Source organism: Nerophis lumbriciformis, linkage group LG24, assembly GCF_033978685.3.
Source record: "Nerophis lumbriciformis linkage group LG24, RoL_Nlum_v2.1, whole genome shotgun sequence".
Lineage (NCBI taxonomy): Eukaryota > Metazoa > Chordata > Actinopteri > Syngnathiformes > Syngnathidae > Nerophis > Nerophis lumbriciformis.
Window position 1 is genome coordinate 15,387,574 of NC_084571.2, and position 21,105 is coordinate 15,408,678.

At 38.5% G+C, this 21,105-nt stretch overlaps 1 protein-coding gene across 2 annotated transcripts in view; it reads right to left on the reverse strand.

The window, feature by feature from the left end:
• Positions 1–2,784: 2,784 nt before the first annotated feature.
• The window catches only part of copz2 (COPI coat complex subunit zeta 2), a 32,614-nt gene continuing 14,293 nt past the window's right edge, over positions 2,785–21,105 (reverse strand). The window contains exons 4-10 of one of the 2 annotated variants that reach the window (XM_061981649.1): positions 19,836–19,927; positions 12,712–12,767; positions 9,851–9,928; positions 9,698–9,749; positions 5,727–5,765; positions 4,668–4,700; positions 2,785–3,136 (exon numbers count right to left, since the gene is read on the reverse strand). In XM_061981649.1, the coding sequence (XP_061837633.1) occupies positions 3,089–3,136; positions 4,668–4,700; positions 5,727–5,765; positions 9,698–9,749; positions 9,851–9,928; positions 12,712–12,767; positions 19,836–19,927 (398 nt within the window). In that variant the 3' untranslated portion in view covers positions 2,785–3,088. The remainder of the gene's footprint in view (positions 3,137–4,667; positions 4,701–5,726; positions 5,766–9,697; positions 9,750–9,850; positions 9,929–12,711; positions 12,768–19,835; positions 19,928–21,105) is intronic. The other variant, XM_061981650.1, reaches the window with a different exon arrangement.

The following is a 21,105-nucleotide window of genomic DNA, read 5'->3' on the forward strand; positions in this document are numbered from 1 at the left end:
CGCCCGCACCCGCCCGTTGTTATATATCTAATATAGACGATGCAAGGAATTAGTGAGGTTATAAAGCTTTTGCCTGTTAAAGAAAGGAGACTGATCTAATGCAGCACAGACATTCGCGTGCCACGCTGTCACGACCCAGACGCACACCAGTGCGCAATCATATGGGAGCCGCGCTGAGCGCACCTCCAAGCACATCTCGCTGCCGGCGACGGCCGGGTATGGGCCCAACGCTCCAGCGCCATCCATTTTCAGGGCTAGTTGATTCGGCAGGTGGGTTGTTACACACTCCTTAGCGGGTTCCGACGTCCATGGCCACCGTCCTGCTGTCTATATCAACCAGGGTGAGCCCCACCCCTTTCGTGAGCGCACTGCGCGCGGAGTGACCCCTGTTACGCGCCCCCGGCAACAGGGGTGGCGGGCAGGTAAGCTGCGCGGGCGGAGCGCGCGGAGTGACCCGTTACGAGCCCCCGGCCACGGGGGTGGCGGGCAGGTAAGCTGCTTATCTGCTGCGCGTGACGCCGGCCGCGGCGAAGGCGGACGAGGCGGGGTGTCGGTGCAATGGGCGCGGTGGTGACCCTGGACGTGCGTCGGGCCCTTCTCGCGGATCGCCTCAGCTACGGCTCCCGGTGGGGCCCTCTCGGGGGAAGGGGCCTCGGTCCCGGACCCCGGCGAGGCGTCGGGGGCCTTCTCCGCTCCGTAAAAGTGTCCATCTCTTTTTCTTTTTTTTCTTCTGTTGTGGCATATGCTGCAGGTGCCTGCTCGTTTTTCATATGTGGGTAACAACATTTAACTATGTATATATATTTCCGAATTGGTTTAACTGCCACCCGCCTGAATCTATTTAAAATCTAATTTTTTTTTATTTCAACCGCCCGACCCGACCCGACCCGCGGATAAAATCTATTTTTTTTTAATTTCATCCGCCCGATCCGCGGATAATCCGCGGACTCCGCGGTTGTGCCCGCAAACAGCGCATCTCTAATATGTATGTATGTATGTATGTATATATATATATATATATGGTAACACTTTAGTATGGGTAACATATTCACCATTAATTAGTTGCTTATTAACATGCAAATTAGTTACTTAATGAGCCATTATTAAGTACTTATTAATGCCTTATTCTGCATGGCCTTATTATACAAGCAGCAAGCCATTAACTAAGAGTCTTCCCTCAATAAGGTTAGGGTTAGGGTACTTAGAATATGTTCCCAGAGTGTCCAAATAACTCTAAATTAAGTCTTTGTTACTTAGAATATGTTCCCCAGACTAAAGTTACCATATATATATATATGTATATATATATATTCATGGCTGCAACACGTGCCTAAGTAGTTGGGAAAGGGCATGTTCACCACTGTGTTACACGGCCTTTCCTTTTAACAACAATCAGTAAACTTTTGGGAACTGAGGATACACATTTTTTAAGCTTCTCAGGTGGAATTCTTTCCCATTCTTGCTTGATGTACAGCTTAAGTTGTTCAACAGTCCGGGGGTCTCTGTTGTGGTATTTTAGGCTTCATAATGCACCACACATTTTCAATGGGAGACAGGTCTGGACTACAGGCAGGCCAGTCTAGTACCCGCACTCTTTTACTATGAAGCCACATTGATGTTAACACGTGGCTTGGCATTGACTTGCTGAAATAAGCAGGGGTGTCCATGGTAACGTTGCTTGGATGGCAACACATGTTGCTCCAAAACCTGTATGTACCTTTCAGGATTAATGGCGTCTTCACAGATGTGTAAGTTACCCATGTCTTGGGCACTAATACACCCCCATACCATCACACATGCTGGCTTTTCAACTTTGCGCCTATAACAATCCGTATGGTTCTTTTCCTCTTTGGTCCGGAGGACACGACGTCCACAGTTTCCAAAAACAATTTGAAATGTGGACTCGTCAGACCACAGAACACTTTCCCACTTTGTATCAGTCCATCTTAGATGAGCTCAGGCCCAGCGAAGCCGGCGGCGTTTCTGGGTGTTGTTGATAAACGGTTTTCGCCTTGCATAGGAGAGTTTTAACTTGCACTTACAGATGTAGCGACCAACTGTAGTTACTGACAGTGGGTTTCTGAAGTGTTCCTGAGCCCATGTGGTGATATCCTTTACACACTGATGTCGCTTGTTGATGCAATACAGCCTGAGGGATCGAAGGTCACGGGCTTAGCTGCTTACGTGCAGTGATTTCTCCAGATTCTCCGAACCCTTTGTTGATATTACGGACCGTAGATGGTGAAATCCCTAAATTCCTTGCAATAGCTGGTTGAGAAAGGTTTTTCTTAAACTGTTCAAAATTTGCTCACGCATTTGTTGACAAAGTGGTGACCCTCGCCCCGGTTTGTACATATACACATGTATACATATACACATATGCATTCATATATGAATATATATACTGTATATATGTCTCTATACGTATATCTATGTATATATACATATTTACATATATAATAAAAATGGATTAGATTTATGTATCGCTTTTCTAGACACTCAAAGAGCTTCACAGAGAAGTGAGAACCCATCATTCATTCACTCTACATACATATATATGTATATATATTTTTACATACAGTATATGTATGTGTATATGCATGTATATATATATATATATATATATATATATATATATATATATATATATATATATATATATATATTTCCCTTTAAGACTTCAAACTTTCCATGGTGAAGAAAGAACAACAAACTTTATCAGGAGTGTCAACCTGGAGTCAATTTGATCTTGTGAAATCTTCAATAAATAAAAAGACACTTGAGGGCAGAAAAATATTTTATTAGTTCTCTACATGTACTTTTATACTGCAAAATATATTTTTTTATGAAGGACGTAACATTTAAATACTTTTCTTCTAGCTTCCCAATAATGAATATTGATCAACTCTAATATGTACATTATACTTCTTCAATACTTCAACTTGTCACAAGTACATGAAACACATGTAGTACACAACAATGTCCTTTTTTTACAAGTACAATCATGTTGTGCGATGACAGTAATACACAAATAAACTGCAGAAAGATTTTCCCTTTGGTGTTTTTTTGTAAACAAACTGTGTACTTCTTACTTCAGAATGGACCATTTGATCTGCTCCTTTGCTGACTGCAGTACCTGAAACACACACAGTTTACTACTTTAATGTGTACTTATACTACTTGTAATACTACTACTGCTCCTTTGCCGACTGCAGTACCTGAAACACACACAGTTTACTACCTTAATGTGTATTTATACTACTTGTAATACTACTACTGCTCCTTTGCCGACTGCAGTACCTGAAACACACACAGTTTACCACCTTAATGTGTATTTATACTACTTGTAATACTACTACTGCTCCTTTGCCGACTGCAGTACCTGAAACACACACAGTTTACTACCTTAATGTGTACTTATACTACTTGTAATACTACTACTGCTCCTTTGCCGACTGCAGTACCTGAAACACACACAGTTTACTACCTTAATGTGTATTTATACTACTTGTAATACTACTACTGCTCCTTTGCCGACTGCAGTACCTGAAACACACACAGTTTACTACCTTAATGTGTACTTATACTACTTGTAATACTACTACTGCTCCTTTGCCGACTGCAGTACCTGAAACACACACAGTTTACTACCTTAATGTGTACTTATACTACTTGTAATACTACTACTGCTCCTTTGCCGACTGCAGTACTTGAAACACACACAGTTTACAACCTTAATGTGTACTTATACTACTTGTAATACTACTACTGCTCCTTTGCCGACTGCAGTACTTGAAAAACACACAGTTTACTATTTTAATGTGTACTTATACTACTTGTAATACTGCAACTGCTCCTTTGCCAACTGCAGTACCTCAAACACACATAGTTTACTACCTTAATGTGTACTTATACTACTACTGCTCCGACTACAGTACCTGAAACACACACAGTTTACTACTTTAATGTGTACTTTTACTACTTGTAATACTATAACTGCTCCTTTGTTGACTGCAGTACCTGAAACACACATAGTTTACTACCTTATTGTGTACTTATACTACTACTGCTCCGACTACAGTACCTGAAACACATATAGTTTACTACCTTAATGTGTACTTATACTACTTGTAATACTACTACTGCTCCTTTGCCGACTGCAGTACTTTAAACACACACAGTTTACTACATTAATGTGTATTTATACTACTTGTAATACGACTACTGCTCCTTTGCCGACTGCAGTACCTGAAACAAACACACAATTTACTCTTTTATGTGTACTATTACTAGTACAGAATGGACCTGTAGTATATATTACTGCTTTTACAGAATACAACTTTGTGATATATTAGTACTAGTAGACAAAGATAGTAATTGTTTTAGTACACAGTGAAAGTTTTCATTGACATGCGAAGTATTTTGAGTACATAGGTGTGTAATAAGTGGAAGTAGTGACAAGAAAGTGATTGGATGTTGTACTTGACTAAGATGAAAGAAGTAACGTTGAGATATTTCTCATGTTAGGAAACAGAAGAGTTAGTGCAATAGCACAACATGGCTACTAGAGGGCAGACTCAACACATTCCTGAATCATGACGACACAGGAAACACTTTTCTATTAGTAAAGCAGAATAAGTCATTGATGAAGAGTTAGTCAAACTTACATTAGAAGTCAGAGTCAGTTTGTCACTGATGTGCTGTGAGGTTCAAGCAAGAAAAAAAGACAGAAAGTTGAAAGATTTGCATAAATACACGCACAAACTTAGTCAAATATCAAAATACACTTTATCAATATGAATATTATTATATATGAATACATAATATTCATATAATATTAATATTATAATATATGGTTATGTAATATTATTCATATAATATACATATTATTTTATATGAATATATAATAATATTCATATTAATATTATATATGGATATATAATAATAGTCATACAATATTAATATTAGTATACATGAATATATATAATAATATTAATGTAATACTAATATTATTTTATATGAATATATAATAATATTCATATTAATATTATTATATATCGTTATATAATAATAGTCATACAATATTAATATTAGTATACATGAATATATATAATAATATTAATTTAATACTAATATTATATATGATTATACAATATTGTTCATATAATATAAATATGAATATATAATCATTAATATATATGAATATATATAATAATAATCATATAATACTAATATTATTATATATCCATCCATCCATCCATCTTCTTCCGCTTATCCGAGGTCAGGTTGCGGGGGCAGCAGCCTAAGCAGGGAAGCCCAGACTTCCCTCTCCCCAGCCACTTCGTCCAGCTCTTCCTGTGGGACCCCGAGGCGTTCCCAGGCCAGCCGGGAGACATAGTCTTCCCAACGTGTCCTGGGTCTTCCCCGCGGCCTCCTACCGGTCGGACGTGCCCTAAACACCTCCCTAGGGAGGCGTTCGGGTGGCATCCTGACCAGATGCCCGAACCACCTCATCTGGCTCCTCTCGATGAATATATAATAATGTTCATATAATATTAATACAGCTTTATGGTTTAGTCAGCGTTTTGCAGTGTTAATGCAGTTATGATCATGCGGTACATAATAAACACATGCAGTGTGTGTGCGTGTATGTGTGAGTGCATGTGTGTGTGTATGTGTGAGTGCATGTGTGTGTGTACGTGTGAGTGCATGTGTGTGTGTGTTACCTGGGCGACACTTTGTTCAGACAGTGGGTTGTCGTCCACCTAAAAGAGGAAAGAAAGAAATTAATGAAAGACAAGAAACAATGAAAAACTTGTGTGTGTCTGTGTGTGTGTGTGTGTTACACACGGGCATAGTGTAGATGATTATGTTGTAAAAGACAAAGAGAGAGGGATATAATGCTAACAACAACTTGGCAAATATCACATTTCTACTTTGTTTACGTTTATTCATTTTCCTTTGAAGTGTAAAAAGACAAATGTTGTCTTTTTCACCTAGTGGCCAGTGTGCAGTACTACATCACATTGATTTTAATTAATTATATTAATTATAGTACTGTAACATGTCACTTTAGTTATAGTTGATGGGTTATTATACGACTATAACAACGTGTCTTAAATCATATTTTAGTTATAGTTTATGGATTATTATACGACTATAACAACATGTCATAAATTATATTTTAGTTATAGTTTATGGATTATTATACAACTATAACATGTCATAAATTATATTTTAGTTATAGTTTATGGATTACTATACGACATAACATGTCAAATCATATTTTAGTCATAGTTTATGGATTATTATACGACTATAACATGTCATAAATCATATTTTAGTTATAGTTTATGGATTATTATACGACATAACATGTCATAAATCAGATTTTAGTTAGAGTTTATGGATTATTATACGACTATCACATGTCATAAATCATACTTTAGTTATAGTTCATGGATTATTATACGACTATAACAACATATCATGAATCATATTTTATAGTTTATGGATTATTATACGACTACAACATGTCATAAATTATATTTTAGTTATAGTTTATGGATTATTATACGACATAACATGTCAAATCATATTTTAGTCATACTTTATGGATTATTATACGACATAACGTGTCATAAATCATATTTTAGTTATAGTTTATGGATTAGTATATGACTATAACAACATGTCATAAATCAGATTTTAGTTAAAGTTTATGGATTACTATACGACTACATGTCATAAATCATATTTTAGTCATAGTTTATGGATTATTACACGACTATAACATGTCATAAATCATATTTTAGTTATAGTTGATGGATTATTATACGACTATAACATGTCATAAATCATATTTTTGTTATAGTTTATGGATTATTACACGACTATAACATGTCATAAATCATATTTTAGTTATAGCTTATGGATTATTATACCACTATAACATGTCATAAATCATATTTTAGTTATAGTTCATGGATTATTATACGACTATAACACCATGTCATAAATCATATTTTAGTTATAGTTTATGCATTATTATACAACAATAACATGTTATGAATCATATTTTAGTTATAGTTTATGGATTATTATACGACTATAACAACACGTCATTAATCACATTTTAGTTATAGTTTATGGATTATTACACAACTATAACAACATGTCATAAATCATATTTTTGTTATAGTTTATGGATTATTACACAACTATAACAACGTGTCATAAATCATATTCAAATATGAAACTTGTTCCTCCTGAAGTGACAAGAAGGTTTGCTTGTCTAAAAATGAGTGAAAGTGCGCCACACACAGGCTGCTCCGTGCATTACATCCCTCGAACATGTGACACATCCAAATGATTATTATTAATAAGGAGCAATCTTCACAAGGAGGGCTGGGCGATAAAACGATATCAGTATATATCACAATAGACACGTAATCGATATCAATAAAAACTGTGTTTGATGAAATGTTGAATATAAAAATTGTCTCGGTCGTAAGAAAGCAGAAGTATGGAAGCAAGGTTGGTTGCATGAACAAAGACACTCGCTCTCTGGTAACCCAGCAACGCAGATGGTGATCACGTGACACGCTAACAGCCAATCAGGTAACAGTATCAACTATCAAGTGGTCTGTAAGTGATGCAAGGCAAGACCGCTAATACCACACCACCTTCCGTCAATTTCAGACTATGAGCCGCTACTTGTTTTCCCCTAAACTTTGAACCCTGCGGCTTATAAAATAGTGCGACTATTGTCATTAAACTCGAGCAGAGACACTGAAAACGTTTGTTATCGTTTGAGCTACGGCACCATTGTTTGGACGAGTTCGCTCCCTGCAGGTGCTGCGGGTTAAAAATGTAGTTCCTGTTTTGATGCCTTGAACCGTCCATAGCGTTTCTACTCGTATGGATTCTTCATTCGTCGCTCGTTGGTAAGATTTACAATATAACAAACAATTCTTACTTACTAAAGCATGGGTGATGTCTGTAGGAGTGTTTCCATGCATATTTGCACGTGCTATCGTATGTTATCATGCTAGCGTCGTTAGCATTAGCTAATATGACACGTTTACAAGTGTCTGTGTTAGTATTATTAACTTAGAATGGCATTCTTTTTATGTTGTTTCACTTTCACAAATTCCTCAGTAAATTCACCAAAACGTCACCGTGGAGTTATTGAGTCTGTGTAGCTGATTGGAGAGCTAGCTTGCGCAGCTAGTGGGTCCATGACGACGACTGACGTTTTGTTTGATCAGCCGTTTTACAACCGTGTTACAGACACCGTTTGGAAACAATTAAGGTATATGTAAATAAACATTTCTGTGTAAATAAGTAATTTCACCACGTATATATCTGAGACTTATAGTCCAGTGCGGCTAATATATGGAAACACATTTCTTTCTAAAATGTAGTGGCCATGGCTTATATACTAGTGCGCTCTATAGTCTGGAAAATATGGTAGTTCTTCTCAGGCTTGTTTATGTTTATATTTTCACCCTTTCTTACACTTTATTAGGAAGTTCTTACATATTCCTTATTTTTGCACATTCATTTTAAGAGCTTATTGTTAAGTGTCCAATTTTACTATTTTCTTGACATTGTGTTTTTCATGTTTGTGTTGACGTTTCCTTTCTGCCTTGATAGCTGAGGGGTTAAAACCACGGGAAGTTACATTTGAAATGAAACATATTTATCTCCTGCTCCTTGTTTTCCACATGTCCTAAATTTATCAATAGTTATGGTTATAAACCCCTATATGGTCATACAGTGTCCTGCCGTATCGCCCAGCCCTACGGACGAGCTGCTGTTAGTCACGCATTCTCTCTCTCTCTCCACTCCTCTACCTCTCTCTCTCTCCCCGTCTGTGGCTACGACAGCTGGCTCTTGTCTGTCTGCAGGTTAGCGGTCATGTGATCAAAAAGCACAAAACCGTAGGTGGCTTCTGACGCAAGCTGGCGCCAATCAGAGGCGACGGGAAGAAGAAGAGAAATGTTGAGTGGAAGAAAAGGAAGCAGTGAGCAAAGCAACAAGGCATTTGAAAAAGTACTTGTTTGAGAAATAGTACTCATTTGAAAAAAGTACTCTTTTGAATAAGTAATCGCTTGAGAAAAAGTACTCGTTAGACAAAAAGTGCTTGTTTGAGAAAAGTACTCGCATGAAAAAAGTACTTGTTTCAAAAAAGTACTCTTTTGAATAAGTAATCACTTGAGAAAAACTGTGCTAAAAACAAAGTTTCGTTGTACTTGTGCAACGACAATAAAATACCTATCCTATCCCTATCCTATCCTAAAGTACTCGTTAGAGAAAAAGTACTTGTTTGAGAAAAGTACTTGTTGGAGAAAAGTACTCGCATGAAAAAAGTACTCGTTTGAGAAAAAGTACTCGTTTGAGAAAAAGTACTCGATTGAGAATAGTACTTGTTAGAAAAAGTACGGTACTCGATTGAGAAAAGTACTCGTTAGAGAAAAAGTACTTGTTTGAGAAAAGTACTTGCATGAAAAAAGTACTCGTTTGAGAATAAGTACTCGTTTGAGAAAAAGTACTCGTTTGAGAAAAGGACTCGTTTGAGTAAGTACTCATTTGAGAAAAGTACTCGTTTGAGAAAAGTACTCGTTTGAAAAAGTACTCGTTTGAAAAAGTACTCGTTTACTGGACCGTGTTTATTCAAAGTACTAAAGGTTACCTTGTAATTGACCTTTTGGAGGACCTGCTGAGGATCGCTCTCCAGAATCACTCTGGAAAGAACATGTGACAATCCTACATTATTGTAATACTAAAGTACATTGTACAGTATGTACAGTATGGTAATACTATCACCAGTAGAATTCTTTCTTACCCGCCATCGATGATTTCATCAACAACAAGAAACGCTCCTTCCATGTTGTCCAATAAACTTCTGCGCTCCACATTTTTTCTGCAGCAAAAACACAATCTAAATTTATTTACACTTTAATAATATGCTGAATATGTACGTTTAAATCCATTTATCCATCCATCCATCTTCTTCCGCTTATCCGAGGTCGGGTCACGGGGGCAGCAGCCTAAGCAGGGAAGCCCAGACTTCCCTCTCCCCAGCCACTTCGTCCAGCTCCTCCCGGGGGACCCCAAGGCGTTCCCAGGCCAGCCGGGAGACATAGTCTTCCCAACGTGTCCTGGGTCTTCCCCGCGGCCTCCTACCGGTCGGACGTGCCCTAAACACCTCCCTAGGGAGGCGTTCGGGTGGCATCCTGACCAGATGCCCGAACCACCTCATCTGGCTCCTCTCGATTTAAATCCATTTATATAAAATATATTTACACTTTAATAACATGCAGAATATTTACGTTTAAATCCATTTATAGGGACGGCGTGGCCAGTGGAAGAATGGCCGTGCGCGACCCAAGGGTCCCTGGTTCAATCCCCACCTAGTACCAACCTCGTCATGTCCGTTGTGTCCTGAGCAAGACACTTCACCCTTGCTCCTGATGGGTGCTGGTTAGCGCCTTGCATGGCAGCTCCCTCCATCAGTGTGTGAATGTGTGTGTGAATGGGTAAATGTGGAAGTAGTGTCAAAGCGCTTTGAGTACCTTGAAGGTAGAAAAGCGCTATACAAGTACAACCCATTTATCATTTATTATATAAAATATATTTACCCTTTAAAGGCCTACTGAAACCCACTACTACCGACCACACAGTCTGATAGTTTATATATCAATGATGAAATCTTAACATTGCAACACATGCCAATACGGCCGGGTTAGCTTACTAAAGTGCAATTTTAAATTTTGCGCGAAATATCCTGCTGAAAACGTCTCGGTATGATGACGTCTGCGCGTGACGTCACAGATTGTAGAGGACATTTTGGGACAGCATGGTGGCCAGCTATTAAGTCGTCTGTTTTCATCGCAAAATTCCACAGTATTCTGGACATCTGTGTTGGTGAATCTTTTGCAATTTGTTCAATGAACAATGGAGACAGCAAAGAAGAAAGCTGTAGGTGGGAAGCGGTGTATTGCGGCAGGTGTTGTGCTGGATAACGCACCCCCGCCGTAGAATGCACCCCTTGACTGTTGTGCCGGATAACGCAGCCGGTGATTCATTGTTTACATTCCCGAAAGATGACAGTCAAGCTTTACCATTGGCCTGTGGAGAACTGGGACAACAGAGACTCTTACCAGGAGGACTTTGAGTTGGATGCGCAGACGCGGTACCGTAAGTACGCATGCAGCTGCGGCTTCTAAACATTTGATCGCTTGCCTGTACGTGCGTGCCGCTATGTGCATGTCACGTACGTAACTTTGGGGACTTTGGGGAAATATATGTGTTGTATGAATTTTGGGGAGGTGAACGGTACTTTGGGCTGTGGGATTGAGTGTGTTGTGCAGGTGTTTGAGTTGTATTGGCGGGTTATATGGACGGGAAGGGGGAGGTGTTTGTTATGCGGGATTAATTTGTGGCATATTAAATAAAAGCCTGGTTGTGTTGTGGCTAATAGAGTATATATACTGTATGTCTTGTGTTTATTTACTGTTTTAGTCATTCCCAGCTGAATATCAGGTGCCACCCGCCTCTCACAGCATCTTCCCTATCTGAATCGCTCCCACTGCCCTCTAGTCCTTCACTCTCACTTTCCTCATCCACAAATCTTTCATCCTTGCTCAAATTAATGGGGAAATCGTTGCTTTCTCGGTCCGAATCGCTCTCGCTGCTGGTGGCCATGATTGTAAACAATGTGCAGATGTGAGGAGCTCCACAACCTTTGACGTCACGCTACTCGTCTGCTACTTCCGGTACAAGCAAGGCTTTTTTTATCAGCAACCAAAAGTTGCGAACTTTATCGTCAATGTTCTCTACTAAATCCTTTCAGCAAAAATATGTCAATGTGGCGAAATGATCAAGTATGACACATAGAATGGACCTGCTATCCCCGTTTAAATAAGAAAATCGCATTTCAGTAGGCCTTTAATAATATGCTGAATATGTACATTTAAATCCATTTATATAAAGTATATTTATACTTTAAATATAGTGTAAATATACTATGAATTATATTATGGACTATGTAACAAAGTCAAAAGTGTGACTACGTTTAACAACAACACTACACAACAACAACAACAACAACACACACTAGTGTACATTATGTAACAAAGTCAAAAGACTGACTATGTTTAACAACAACACTACACAACAACAACAACACACACTAGTGTACAGTATGTAACAAAGTCAAAAGACTGACTATGTTTAACAACAACACTACACAACAACAACGACACACAAAAGTGTACGGTATGTAACAAAGTCAAAAGTCTGACTATGTTTAACAACAACACTACACAACAACAACAAAAACACACACTAGTGTACAGTATGTAACAAAGTAATACGTGTGACTGTGTTTAACAACAACACTACACAACAACAACAACACACACTAGTGTACAGTATGTAACAAAGTCAAAAGTCTGACTATGTTTAACAACACTACACAACAACAACAACAACACACCAAAGTGTACGGTATGTAACAAAGTCAAAAGTCTGACTATGTTTAACAACAACACTACACAACAACAACAACAACAACAACAACAAGAACAAAAGCGCACTAGTGTATAGTATGTAACAAAGTAAAATGTGTGACTGTGTTTAACAACAACACTACACAACAACAACAACAACACATACTAGTGTGTGCGACTGTGTTGTTCTTACCTGAGGATGTGAGTAAGGGCCTCAAAGAGACAATTGAGGACAGACGTCAGCATTAACTGGAGGACACAAAATAAAAGAGTCAGTCTTGATGATCAATAAATCAACGATCAATAAATAGATTATAAATCATATTGGTGCATGTGTCTATCTAGGAAGTTTATGTTTGCTCAAATCATCTTTCACTCTTCCTCATTTTACACTTCAGTCCCTGTAAGATTGTGCACATTAATATAATACATGAGAATTATCATGATTAATATTAGTAGTATTCTGATTAATATTAGAATTATCATGATTAATATTAGGATTATTATGGTTGATATTAGTATTACTATGATTAATATTAGGATTAGTATGATTAATATTAGTAATATTATGGTTAATATTAGGATTATTATTTCACGCAACTTTGTGTCAACTGTCCAATATGTGCAACTTTGTGTCAACTTTCTAATATGTGCAACCTTGTGTCAACTGTCCAATATGTGCAACTTTGTGTCAATTGTCCAATATGTGCAACTTTGTGTCAACTGTCCAATATGTGTAACTTTGTGTCAACTGTCCAATATGTGTAACTTTGTGTCAACTGTCCAATATGTGCAACTTTGTGTCAACTGTCCTATAATGTGCAACTTTGTGTCAACTGTCCAATATGTACAACCTTGTGTCAACTGTCCAATATGTGCAACCTTGTGTCAACTGTCCAATATGTGCAACTTTGTGTCAACTGTCCAATATGTGCAACTTTGTGTCAACTGTCCAATATGTGCAACTTTGTGTCAACTGTCCTATAATGTGCAACTTTGTGTCAACTGTCCAATATGTGCAACCTTGTGTCAACTGTCCAATATGTGCAACCTTATGTCAACTGTCCAATTTGTGCAACTTTGTGTCAACTGTCCAATATGTGCAACTTTGTGTCAACTGTCCAAAATGTGCAACCTTGTGTCAACTGTCCAATATGTGCAGCAATCACCTTTTTCCAACTATTAGGTTAACTGTCCAATATGTGCAACTTTGTGTCAACTGTCCAATATGTGCAACCTTGTGTCAACTGTGCTAAATGTGCAACCTTGTGTCAACAGTCCAATAGTGAATCCTTGTGTCAACTGTCCAATATGTGCAACTTTGTGTCAACTGTCCTATATGTGCAATTTTGTGTCAACTGTCCAAAAGGTGCAACCTTGTGTCAATTGTTCAATATGTGCAAACCTGTGTCAACTGTCCAAAATTTGCAACCTTGTGTCAACTGTCCAATATGTGCAACCTTGTGTCAACTGTCCAATATGTGCAACTTTGTGTCAACTGTCCTATAATGTGCAACTTTGTGTCAACTATCCAATATGTGCAACCTTGTGTCAACTGTCAAATATGTGCAACCTTGTGTCAACTGTTCAATATGTGCAACTTTGTGTCAACTGTCCAATATGTGCAACCTTGTGTCAACTGTCCAAAATGTGCAACCTTGTATCAACTGTCCAATATGTGCAACTTTGTGTCTATTGTCCAATATGTGCAACTTTGTGTCAACTGTCCAATATGTACAACCTTGTGTCAATTGTCCAATATGTGCAAACCTGTGTCAACTGTCCAAAATGTGCAACCTTGTGTCAACTGTCCAATATGTGCAACCTTGTGTCAACTGTCCAATATGTGCAACTTTGTGTCAACTGTCCAATATGTGCACTTTTGAGTCAACTGTCCAATATGTGCAACCTTGTGTCAATTGTCCAATATGTGCAAACCTGTGTCAACTGTCCAAAATGTGCAACCTTGTGTCAACTGTCCAATATGTGAAACTTTGTGTCAACTGTCCAATAATGTGTAACTTTGTGTCAACTGTCCAATTGTGCAACCTTGTGTCAACTGTCCAATATGTGCTACCTTGTGTCAACTGTCCAATATGTGCAACCTTGTGTCAACTGTGCTAAATGTGCAACCTTGTGTCAACAGTCCAATAGTGAAACCTTGTGTCAACTGTCCAATATATGCTACTTTGTGTCAACTGTCCAATATGTGCAATTTTGTGTCAATTGTCCAATATGTGCAACCTTGTGTCAATTGTCCAATATGTGCAAACCTGTGTCAACTGTCCAAAATTTGCAACCTTGTGTCAACTGTCCAATATGTGCAACTTTGTGTCAACTGTCCAATATGTGCAACTTTGTGTCAACTGTCCAATATGTGCAACCTTGTGTCAACTGTTCAATATGTGCAACTTTGTGTCAACTGTCCAATATGTGCAACCTTGTGTCAACTGTCCAAAATGTGAAACCTTGTGTCAACTGTCCAATATGTGCAACTTTGTGTCTATTGTCCAATATGTGCAACTTTGTGTCAACTGTCCAATATGTACAACCTTGTGTCAATTGTCCAATATGTGCAAACCTGTGTCAACTGTCCAATATGTGCAATTTTGTGTCAATTGTCCAATATGTGCAACCTTGTGTCAATTGTCCAATATGTGCAAACCTGTGTCAACTGTCCAAAATTTGCAACCTTGTGTCAACTGTCCAATATGTGCAACTTTGTGTCAACTGTCCAATATGTGCAACTTTGTGTCAACTGTCCAATATGTGCAACCTTGTGTCAACTGTCCAATATGTGCAACCTTGTGTCAACTGTTCAATATGTGCAACTTTGTGTCAACTGTCCAATATGTGCAACCTTGTGTCAACTGTCCAAAATGTGAAACCTTGTGTCAACTGTCCAATATGTGCAACTTTGTGTCTATTGTCCAATATGTGCAACTTTGTGTCAACTGTCCAATATGTACAACCTTGTGTCAATTGTCCAATATGTGCAAACCTGTGTCAACTGTCCAAAATGTGCAACCTTGTGTCAACTGTCCAATATGTGCAACCTTGTGTCAACTGTCCAATATGTGCAACTTTGTGTCAACTGTCCAATATGTGTAATTTTGTGTCAACTGTCCAATATGTGCAACCTTGTGTCAATTGTCCAATATGTGCAAACCTGTGTCAACTGTCCAAAATGTGCAACCTAGTGTCAACTGTCCAATGTGTGAAACTTTGTGTCAACTGACCAATAATGTGCAACCTTGTGTCAACTGTCCAATATGTGCTACCTTGTGTCAACTGTTCAATATGTGCAACTTTGTGTCAACTGTCCAATATGTGCAACCTTGTGTCAACTGTCGAAAATGTGCAACCTTGTGTCAACTGTCCAATATGTGCAACTTTGTGTCAACTGTCCTATAATGTGCAATTTTGTGTCAACTGTCCAATATGTGCAACCTTATGTCAACTGTTCAATATGTGCAATTTTGTGTCAACTGTCCAAAATGTGCAACCTTGTGTCAACTGTCCAATATGTGAAACCTTGTGTCAACTGTGCTAAATGTGCAACCTTGTGTCAACAGTCCAATAGTGAAACCTTGTGTCAACAGTCCAATATGTGCAACTTTGTGTCAACTGTCCAATATGTGCAATTGTGTGTCAACTGTCCAATATGTGCAACCTTGTGTCAATTGTCCAATATGTGCAAACCTGTGTCAACTGTCCAAAATGTGCAACTTTGTGTCAACTGTCCAATATGTGCAATTGTGTGTCAACTGTCCAATATGTGCAACCTTGTGTCAATCGTCCAATATGTGCAAACCTGTGTCAACTGTCCAAAATGTGCAACCTTGTGTCAACTGTCCAATATGTGCAACTTTGTGTCAACTGTCCAATATGCGCAACTTTGTGTCAACTGTCCAATATGTGCAACTTTGTGTCAACTGTCCAATATGCGCAACTTTGTGTCAACTGTCCAATATGTGCAACTTTGTGTCAACTGTCCAATATGCGCAACTTTGTGTCAACTGTCCAATATGTGCAATTGTGTGTCAACTGTCCAATATGTGCAACCCTGTGTCAATTGTCCAATATGTGCAAACCTGTGTCAACTGTCCAAAATGTGCAACCTTGTGTCAACTGTCCAATATGTGCAACCCTGTGTCAATTGTCCAATATGTGCAAACCTGTGTCAACTGTCCAAAATGTGCAACCTTGTGTCAACTGTCCAATATGTGCAACTTTGTGTCAACTGTCCAATATGCGCAACTTTGTGTCAACTGTCCAATATGTGCAACTTTGTGTCAACTGTCCAATATGCGCAACTTTGTGTCAACTGTCCAATATGTGCAACTTTGTGTCAACTGTCCAATATGCGCAACTTTGTGTCAAATGTTCAATAATATTGAATAATAGGATATTGAGACTGATTTGGTGGATTTAAAGATTCCTTTTTTATTTATAAATGAAATTGTAAATGGGTATTTGGTGGGTAGATTTTGAAATATATTGTATTATATTGTATTGTATTGTATTTCGTATATTATATGATGATGTATATTTTAACTGTGGGTCCCTGTCCATAAGCTGTGTGCTTCTAGGGATGACCTTTTTGCAGAACGGACTCTGATATTAACAAAATAAACAATAATGAAATACAAAACTATGTTTGTCTGTAAATACATAAATAAATAAATAAAATGTGCAACCATGTGTCAACTGTCCAATATGAGCAACTTTGTGTCAACTGTCCAATACCACTTTGTTGTTGTGTAGGTGCAACAATATATCAAGTCTTTATTGATCAAACCATCTACTTCCTGTTCTGCAACGCTAAGCCTTCTGGGTAATGTAGTACATAAACATGTACTTCCTAGTTGACACATAGTTATATATGTATTTATCCAGGGTAAAACAAAGAAGAACATATTTTTATGTGCAATGCTGACCTCGCAAAGAGGCAGCATTTACATGTTAGAGATGTTGAAGTGTGATGATCATCTCTTGTCTCATTTACCAACAAAAATCAACGCTGGAGATTACTATTTTTACGTTTAACACTTAAATCTATAGATCAACTTCAGATCTATCTACCCGTTATAAGTTTTTTTTGTTGTTGTTTTTTTTTTTTAAATATTTTTGTTTTATCTGCTTTTTGTGGCAAACACACAAAACATGCACTATTTGCATTGAAGTGATTGGAGCCTTGAATAGGTCAATAATTGATAACATTGATTTTGATTCATTATTATTTTCATAGCAATGACAGTTTAAAAGAAAACAAAAGAGCCTGCGTGGCAGCTTTGAGTTATTAGAGCTGTAACTTTTTATTCTTACATTTCACCTGTTTGCTCGTTTACTATACTTTTTATGTTTCTTTTAAAATAGTATTTACAGAATGTGCTGCGGGACACAAATGGCCCCCAGGCCCCACTTTATATGTACATTATATAATATAATATTTATATGATACACCGGGCGGTATAGCTCGGTTGGTAGAGTGGCCGTGCCAGCAACTTGAGGGTTCCAAGTTCGATCCCCGCTTCCACCATCCTAGTCACTGCAGTTGTGTCCTTGGGCAAGACACTTTACCCACCTGCTCCCAGTGCCACCCACATTGATTTAAATGTACAAACCCCGTTTCCATATGAGTTGGGAAATTGTGTTAGATGTAAATATAAATGGAATACAATGATTTGCTAATCATTTTCAACCCATATTCAGTTGAATATGCTACAAAGACAACATATTTGATGTTCAAACTGATAAACATTTTTTTTTGCAAATCATTAACTTTAGAATTTGATGCCAGCAACACGTGACAAAGAAGTTGGGAAAGGTGGCAATAAATACTGATAAAGTTGAGGAATGCTCATCAAACACGTATTTGGAACATCCCACAGGTGAACAGGCAAATTGGGAACAGGTGGGTGCCATGATTGGGTATAAAAGTAGATTCCATGAAATGCTCAGTCATTCACAAACAAGGATGGGGCGAGGGTCACCACTTTGTCAACAAATGCGTGAGCAAATTGTTGAACAGTTCAAGAAAAACCTTTCTCAACCAGCTTGCAAGGAATTTAGGGATTTCACCATCTACGGTCCGTAATATCATCAAAGGGTTCAGATAATCTGGAGAAATCACTGCACGTAAACAGCTAAGCCCGTGACCTTCGATCCCTCAGGCTGTACTGCATCAACAAGCGACATCAGTGTGTAAAGGATATCACCACATGGGCTCAGGAACACATCAAAAACCCACTGTCAGTAACTACAGTTGGTTGCTACATCTGTAAGTGCAAGTTAAAACTCTCCTATGCAAGGCGAAAACCGTTTATCAACAACACCCAGAAACGCCGTCGGCTTCGCTGGGCCTGACCTCATCTAAGATGGACTGATACAAAGTGGAAAAGTGTTCTGTGGTCTGACGAGTCCACATTTCAAATTGTTTTTGGAAACTGTGGACGTCGTGTCCTCCGGACCAAAGAGGAAAAGAACCATCCGAATTGTTATAGGCGCAAAGTTGAAAAGCCAGCATCTGTGATGGTATGGGGGTGTATTAGTGCCCAAGACATGGGCAACTTACACATCTGTGAAGGCGCCATTAATGCTGAAAGGTACATACAGGTTTTGGAGCAACATATGTTGTCATACAAGCAACGTTACCATGGACGCCCCTGCTTATTTCAGCAAGCCAATGCCAAGCCACGTGTTACATCAACGTGGCTTCATAGTAAAAGAGTGCGGGTCCTAGACTGGCCTGCCTGTAGTCCAGACCTGTCTCCCATTGAAAATGTGTGGCGCATTATGAAGCCTAAAGTACCACAACGGAGACCCCCGGACTGTTGAACAACTTAAGCTGTACATCAAGCAAGAATGGGAAAGAATTCCACCTGAGAAGCTTAAAAAATGTGTCTCCTCAGTTCCCAAACGTTTACTGAGTGTTGTTAAAAGGAAAGGCCACGTAACACAGTGGTGAACATGCCCTTTCCCAACTACTTTGGCACGTGTTGCAGCCATGAAATTCTAAGTTAATTATTATTTGCAAAAAAAAAAAATAAAGTTTATGAGTTTGAACATCAAATATCTTGTCTTTGTAGTGCATTCAATTGAATATGGATTGAAAAGGATTTGCAAATCATTGTATTCTGTTTATATTTACATCTAACACAATTTCCCAACTCATATGGAAATGAGGTTTGTAACTTAGATATTGGGTTTCACTATGTAAAGCGCTTTGAGTCACTAGAGAAAAAGCGCTATATAAATATAATTCACTTCACTTCACTTTGGACCCCGGTAGTGGACCAGGCGAGTGCATCCTACCTCGTTCTCCTGAGCGCTGCCGACCACGTAGAGAAAAAGATCGATACTGCTCTTGTAGACCACGGTCATGCCCTCTAGGAAAGCAATTTCATCTGAGTAGAAACACGATACAAATATTTTATTTCACAACAAGACATATTTTAAAAAGCTTATCAGAGGCTTAACAGACTGTCAATTATTTTAGTAGCGCCCCCTATGGGCTGTGCTCCCAATGCTTTACAAGACATACTGGCAGAGCAAAGATAATGTATTATGATGACATCATGTATTATGACGGCATCATGTATTATGATGACACCATGTATTATGACAACATCGTGTATTATGATGACATCCTGTATTATGATGACATCATGTATTATGACATAATGAATTACGACGACATCATGTATTATGATGACATGTATTATGCTGACATTTGGTATTATGACGACATCATGTACTATGATGACATCATGTACTATGACACCATGTATTGTGATGACATCATGTATTATGACATATACTATGACGACATCATGTATTATGATGACATCATGTATTGACATTCACGTGACAATAAGTGACAGTCGCGTGACAATAAGTGACAGTTGCGTGACAATAAGTGACAGTCACGTGACAATAAGTAACAGCCGCGTGACAATAAGTAACAGTCACGTGACAATAAGTGACAGTCATGTGACAGTCATGTGACATAATGTGACAGTCACGTGACAATAACTGACAGTCGCGTGACAATTAGTGACATTCACGTGACAATAAGTGACAGTCACGTGACAATAACTGACAGTCGCATGACAATTAGTGACATTCACGTGAGAATAAGTGACAGCCGCGTGACAATAAGTAACAGTCACGTGACAATAAGTGACAGTCATGTGACAATATGTGACAGTCGCGTGACAGTAAGTGACAGTCACGTGACAATAACTGACAGTCGCGTGACAATTAGTGACATTCACGTGACAGTCGTGTGACAATATGTGACAGTTGCGTGACAATAAGTGACAGACGCGAGACAATAAGTGACAGTCACACGACAGTCATGTGACATAATGTGACAGTCACGTGACAATAACTGACAGCCGCGTGACAATTAGTGACATTCACGTGACAATCCCCTGACAATAAGTGACAGTCCCCTGACAATAAGTGACAGTCCCCTGACAATAAGTGACAGTCACGTGACAATAGGTGGCAGTCACGTGACAATAAGTGACAGTCGTGTGACAATATGTGACAGTCGCGTGACAATAAGTGACAGTCGCGT